Source organism: Henckelia pumila, chromosome 2, assembly GCF_033568475.1.
Source record: "Henckelia pumila isolate YLH828 chromosome 2, ASM3356847v2, whole genome shotgun sequence".
Taxonomy (NCBI): domain Eukaryota; kingdom Viridiplantae; phylum Streptophyta; class Magnoliopsida; order Lamiales; family Gesneriaceae; genus Henckelia; species Henckelia pumila.
In genome coordinates, this window is record NC_133121.1 from 147,696,599 (window position 1) to 147,702,418 (window position 5,820).

Sequence of the window (5,820 nt, forward strand, 5' to 3'; positions counted from 1 at the left end):
AAGGGAGATGGCATTGAAGTTCAACAAATTCACTCAAGTGATAATCTGGTGGATCTTTGCCCACATCAACTTTGAGAAATTGATAAGATCTGAATGTCACGACTTAGATATTTCAATTAATGCTTGTAACGGAGGGAGTTAATCTCAACTGCATTCTTTTTCCCTTGTTCATGATGTGTAACTAAGGTTTTTAACAAGACATTTAAGCAACAACGAAAAATTCCGTACTCTTTTTCATTCACGAGGTTTTTTTCCCATTTGAGTTTTTTTTAGTAAGGTTTTAACGAAACGAATCTATCAAAAATGACATCCAAAGGAGAATGTTGCAATATTATGGATGTGAATCTGTGATGATAGTCAAAGAAATTATTATGACATGAGAACTCGCAACCGTTACTTTTCGGTGCGCATCAGGTAATCAAAGACATTATTATTTCATTAATCTATACTCTATTTTATAGCAACAGAATCAATAAAAATTAAGAAATTAAAACATAGCCAAGTGATAAAATACTCATTAATGCTGTTGAAAATATGATAAACGAGTGGGGAAAGACAAATAGTGTAGTCAAGTAGTTGGGTTTCGTAATTCTTTGGAGCATGAATCCTGAGCCACACAGAAAGATGAGGAGCTGAAACCTCTGCCTTCGTCTGAACACCAAATTCACAACTTGAGGACTCCATTCATGGCTTCTCCATCTGCGATGTCATACTCTCTTTTTCTACGGACCCGAACCAGCATTACCCAATTACTGGGGCCGAGGCCAAGAAAAACCAGCCACCGTAGCCGAATCCTGGTCCGGGCCGTGCAAGATTCGGGCGGAGGAAAAAGGGCGCCTCCTGGTGTCGACACTAGGATTCATTGGGACAACGAGGAGGAAGGATGGATTGGTGCAAGCACGTCGGGATCCGACAAGGAGCAGAACAAAGTGGAAGATGACCATCTGGGCAAAAAGTTCTCTGATTTGCTCAGCAATTCGTCTGATTCTTATTACCAGTATGCAATCTATATTCTTAATCTTCGTCGCGTAGTTTCTTGTCTATGAGGAGTTTGGAATTGATAATTTATTTGAATGGTTACCAATCAGGTTCTTGGGAGTTGCTGCAAATGCTGATTTGGAGGAAATCAAAGCCGCGTACCGGAGGCTATCGAAGGAATACCATCCGGACACAACTATGCTGCCTCTAAGAGCAGCATCGGAGAAGTTCATGAAATTGAGAGAAATTTACAATGTCTTGAGTGATGACGAAAAGCGCAAGTTTTACGACTGGACTCTGGCTCAGGAGGCAGCTAGCAGGGAAGCTGAGAAAATGAAGATTAAGCTCAAAGATCCATATATTCAAGATTTGGAGAATTGGGAATCAATTCCAGATATGGTGGATCGACTCGGAGGAAGGAACATGGAGCTCAATGATCAGGCGAAGCAAGCTCTTACTTTCGATATTTTGGTCATTATATTTGCCATATGTTGTATAATATATGTTGCATTCTTCAAAGAACCTTACTAGTTATAGGCATGGAGAAGCATATATGTAAATAAGATCATATATAGCTCACAAATCAGACAAAGGAAAAAAAAACATGTTGCTGTTGTACATTTGAATGGAACACAAAATTTCCCAACAAGATACCATCAATCCAAAAATCACACAAAAAACACATCGGTGATCCTATACTCTCTTTTATTTACATGTAAACAAACAAGTTCAAGACACAGAATGACGTCTTCTCTTCGGAAAAAGAAACCGACTTTCAGAACTAGGCTTGCCCCCTATGGGCTTATCTTTAACCCGGAACAAGGAATGGAGCTTGCTTAGCTTCTTAGTAAATGACTTGAATAACTTGTTGGCGGGGTGTGCTTTCACGAGCTCTTGTTTCATTGAGACGTGATCTTTTTCAAGATCGGTTAGCCTCATTCTCATTCTTGCAACTTCAAGCTTCAGTTCACGGTTTTCCCTTCTTACCGAAGCGTAGTTATCTCTAGGTGAGATGCATCCACTTCCTGCACCGCTACCAGAACGCTGGGGAAATTGTTGTCCGTTCATCGATCCAAAGAAAAACTGGTTGTGCCCCCCAACTCCATTCATGGCGTTCCTTAATCTGATTTGTTCGAAATATAGCACTTGAACTGCCATCTGCACTGGTAACCGTTCGTTTTGAGCTGCATGGCTGCAGGCTTCCTGAGAGAGTTTTTGGCAGTCTATTGTTTTGCAAAGCCTGTATCTGTCCGAGTCCTTTATGTTTGGATGAACCTTTTGGTTCATAAGAAAATGAGAACATTATAAACTTGATGTTTATACAGAATGTTAGTCATGTTTTGTGAAGGTCATAGCTAGTTTACCTTAAGAAAGATGTCCACAGCTCGGTATAATCCATCGTATACCATGCGAGCATGGTCTGGAAGTAGTTCCGCAAGTGCTATGAATTTTGATGGAGTTAAGTTTGAATCGAGTGCAACTTCTGCAACATAATTATCCAGCAGTTTTGAAACTTTAATGATCGAGCTTTGTTTAGGTGATCCCGGGCTGTTGAATCCATAGACCATCTCACTTTCATCCCTTAATTGGTTATGATCATCTTCATCATCATCCTCATCAAGATTCAAGAAAATCGAGAAAATCCTCAGGACTGAATCTACATCATACAAGGGGCCGTGGTTGATTCCATGGGAACTTGCAGGAATCAGAATATCTTCAAGAATCGCTTGGTCCAATTGCAGACCAATCCGCCGCTCAAGATCAGTTCTGCATGATGTGGAAGCCGATGATGCTATTGCCGATTTCAACAAGCTTGAAAGAAACGCCATTGGAACCGTGCTCTTTCTTGATTGGGATGGTAGTAAACCGACAGCCGTTTCAATGGTGACTCGTTGCTTCTTCTGTAAATCAAGATCTGAGTTACTCCCTTTAACTAACTGAGAATTTCTCACCACAAGGCCATGAAGAGAGTTCTGAGCATAATTTATCAAAATTCGACACACGATGTCCTGTTTCAATCCCTTCGTTTTGACAGCTGACAGAACCCTTTGGAAAAAATCGAGGCTCAACATCGTGAGCGACTTTCCCCACCAATCTGCAGGATTTTCTGCACTGGGTTTTGATGGTAAGTTATGCTCCAGCTTAGACAATCCTGAACTTAGCTGCTCCTTGCATGCATTACTAGCAATCGAATTTATTAATCTACTGACAAGATTAATCTCCTCAGATATCGGCAACAAATTTTCGCAGTTATGAAGCACAGATATTGAGTTTGGTATACTTGGGAGGACAGTATCCTTAAGGTATACTTCAGTCTTGGATACAAGATTCTTCTCAGAAAATTCTTCTACCATTTCAAGAAAATGTGCTGTGCATCGCAGCATAGCAACGTTTGTTAGCGTAATCTCGATGTTTACCCCATAACAGAACTTTGCAGCCAGCTCAAATGCCTGTGATCCACCAGGAACACCAGAGAGATTCAGCCTAGATACTTTGGAATCCTTTGCTTCCAACAATAATTTCCGTATTCTACCACTCCGAGAAACCAGAGGGAACTGCAAAAAAGATAGAAGATTAAATTGAGGTTTTCGTTTTAATGGCCAATATATATATATAATCCATTTCTTGATTATTTAGTCCTTACTTTGTGAAGAGCAAAATTTGCCGTTCCAACTTCAATTGTTAGATCACTGGAAACATCAGATATCGGCCTGCAGCACGAAAGAATATCAAATCAACAGAGTTTAATTTACATCCCAGAATAAAAACAGAAGAAAATGGAATAAATTCATCATGTTTTGTCCTACACATGCGTCCCCATGTATGAATTTAATGATACTGAAGCACAAATATTCAACATTAATCTTATGAAACCTGCGGCCTGTGTTACTCATCTTGGTCCTGAGAATCTTTCCTTATGCATAATGGCCCATTAGAACACTCGAGACATAAATAGAGTAAACCATGTTGCTTAAATTACAAGGCTGGCATTTCAAAGATAAGAAAAAGTACAAAACATTTTAACTTATTCTTTGAAAGGCATTGCAAGATTGAGCTAATTATAACTTGTGGTGCTCCGATTCCACGGAAACTGTGTTTATTTTGTTTTGTTTGAAGAGAAACCAGAAGCACTCTGGGGCCTCAACAGCTAGTCTTGATTGTTCCGTACATTATACAGAGTAAAGACATTATTGACTAGTGAACATAAGTATCGGTTTTCATGACAAGGCACATGCATGTTGCAATCAATACACCGGAAATTTTGAACTTTTGAGTTGCTATTTCTTACCAGTTTTGGGTGAGTCAATAGTTTGATCTGTCACATTCAATGGTCGTAGCTGTAAAAGTGAACTTCTACCAATATACCTAACACAGGATCAAAGCAAAATATACACTCGCCGGATTCTTGTTTTCAAGCACATCATACCTCATAGTCAATAATCTGATATATATATGTTCGTACATACAAATCGAAGCGACGGAACCGGTTATATTATCAAGTTACCATAGCTCAATATGTCGATCACTTGGAACAAGCCAAGAAGCAAAAACATACTACCCCACTAATCCATCTGACTAATGGGCCATCGTGGAACCAAAGCCCCACATTTGGAATTCAAAAAATGGGTAAAATGTCACCATTTATTTCATTTCCAAGGAACTGTAGAAAGACAGGATCACATGAATGATGTATATATGTAGTAAGGGACAAAATGAGATAACATAAGCAAACATATTATTTGATTTGGTATAGGGGTACTGCATGAACAAGTTTGAAAAACCAAGAAAATCTTACCATTCAGTAACATTTCTTGCACTTGAACTAGGACGAAAGGGCCTCTTTCCTGATATACTTGGCTTCAGTTCAGCAACAGTAACAACACCCATTTCCTAAACAACCTCCAAACTTCAGCTTTTTTACCCAGAAAAGATTTTACCTTTTCTTTTTACCTGCAGAACTAACTAAAATGTTCTGCTTCACTTTATACTATTAGAAGAATGCTTCAAGAACTATATTACAGAAACCCTTCAAGCATCCCATTGCAGCAGCACTTCTTGGGTTAAACTAGTGTGTTTTAAAGCAAGCTTTGGAGTAAAGGGAAAGCTTAGACACACACGAACTCAATATTCAAGACTAATTAAAGATTTGGAAAAGCCACAATCTTTAGTGACTGTTTCTAATTTTAAAACAAAAACAATAAGCCTTAATCTTGAACTAATTAAAGATGGGAATATATTTGGAATGGTGGGGAGTGAGTGACTTTTGTTTATTCGTTGATTTGGTGTTTGAATAATCGCAGGAATCCAGAAGGGTGCGGTGCTTTTGGGTGTCTGTAATCATGCATGGGTGCTGCAAAAGCCTGAAAGCTACCACTAATTAATAATGACATATTGGTTTTAAAATTACACAAATTATGTGTAAAGCTAATTCAAGTGGGCGGCAAATATGAGTTTATCACATACTCTATGGTCCACTTTAATGGGAAAAAACCAACATTTAGTGTGTATATATTTTTGAAGTGGTGGATATATGCATATATTTACTTTGATCAAACACCAGACATGGATGCTAATTTGATCCTAAAACACAAAAACACCATCCTAAAAGCAACCACTTAAAACTCCCATAAGAGAATATTCTTGATTCTTTAAAATAAATAAGAAGGCCAGATTTGATGCATTGTCAGGTACTATTTGTTCCATTTTCTTGAATTCAGTTATGCTTCTGCAGTTCACAGTATGCACTCAATTTGGGCATCATTTCGAACACCGCCTGGTTCTGCTCTGCCGAGGAGAATCTCGATCGTCAGCAAGAAAAAGAAACTTTACTTTGGGGAATAT

At 38.7% G+C, this 5,820-nt stretch overlaps 2 protein-coding genes across 3 annotated transcripts; one reads left to right on the forward strand and one right to left on the reverse strand.

Annotated features, from left to right (window-relative positions):
• The first annotated feature begins 577 nt into the window (after positions 1-577).
• LOC140882446 (NAD(P)H-quinone oxidoreductase subunit T, chloroplastic) lies at positions 578-1,596 on the forward strand. The gene is made up of 2 exons (XM_073288455.1): positions 578-997; positions 1,089-1,596. The coding sequence occupies exons 1-2, from the start codon at positions 687-689 to the stop codon at positions 1,507-1,509; spliced, it is 732 nt and encodes a 243-aa protein (XP_073144556.1). The 5' UTR covers positions 578-686; the 3' UTR covers positions 1,510-1,596.
• On the reverse strand, positions 1,560-5,221 carry LOC140882445 (BTB/POZ domain-containing protein At1g03010-like). 2 transcript variants are annotated; one of them, XM_073288453.1, is made up of 4 exons: positions 4,775-5,221; positions 3,623-3,689; positions 2,343-3,533; positions 1,560-2,253 (listed from the first exon to the last, which is right to left on the reverse strand). In XM_073288453.1, the coding sequence occupies exons 1-4, from the start codon at positions 4,864-4,866 to the stop codon at positions 1,708-1,710; spliced, it is 1,896 nt and encodes a 631-aa protein (XP_073144554.1). In that variant the 5' UTR covers positions 4,867-5,221; the 3' UTR covers positions 1,560-1,707. The 2 variants fall into 2 exon arrangements, with proteins under 2 accessions (XP_073144554.1, XP_073144555.1); XM_073288454.1 differs by lacking the exon at positions 4,775-5,221 and adding an exon at positions 3,853-3,955 and having other exon boundaries at positions 1,561-2,253.
• Positions 5,222-5,820: the final 599 nt, after the last annotated feature.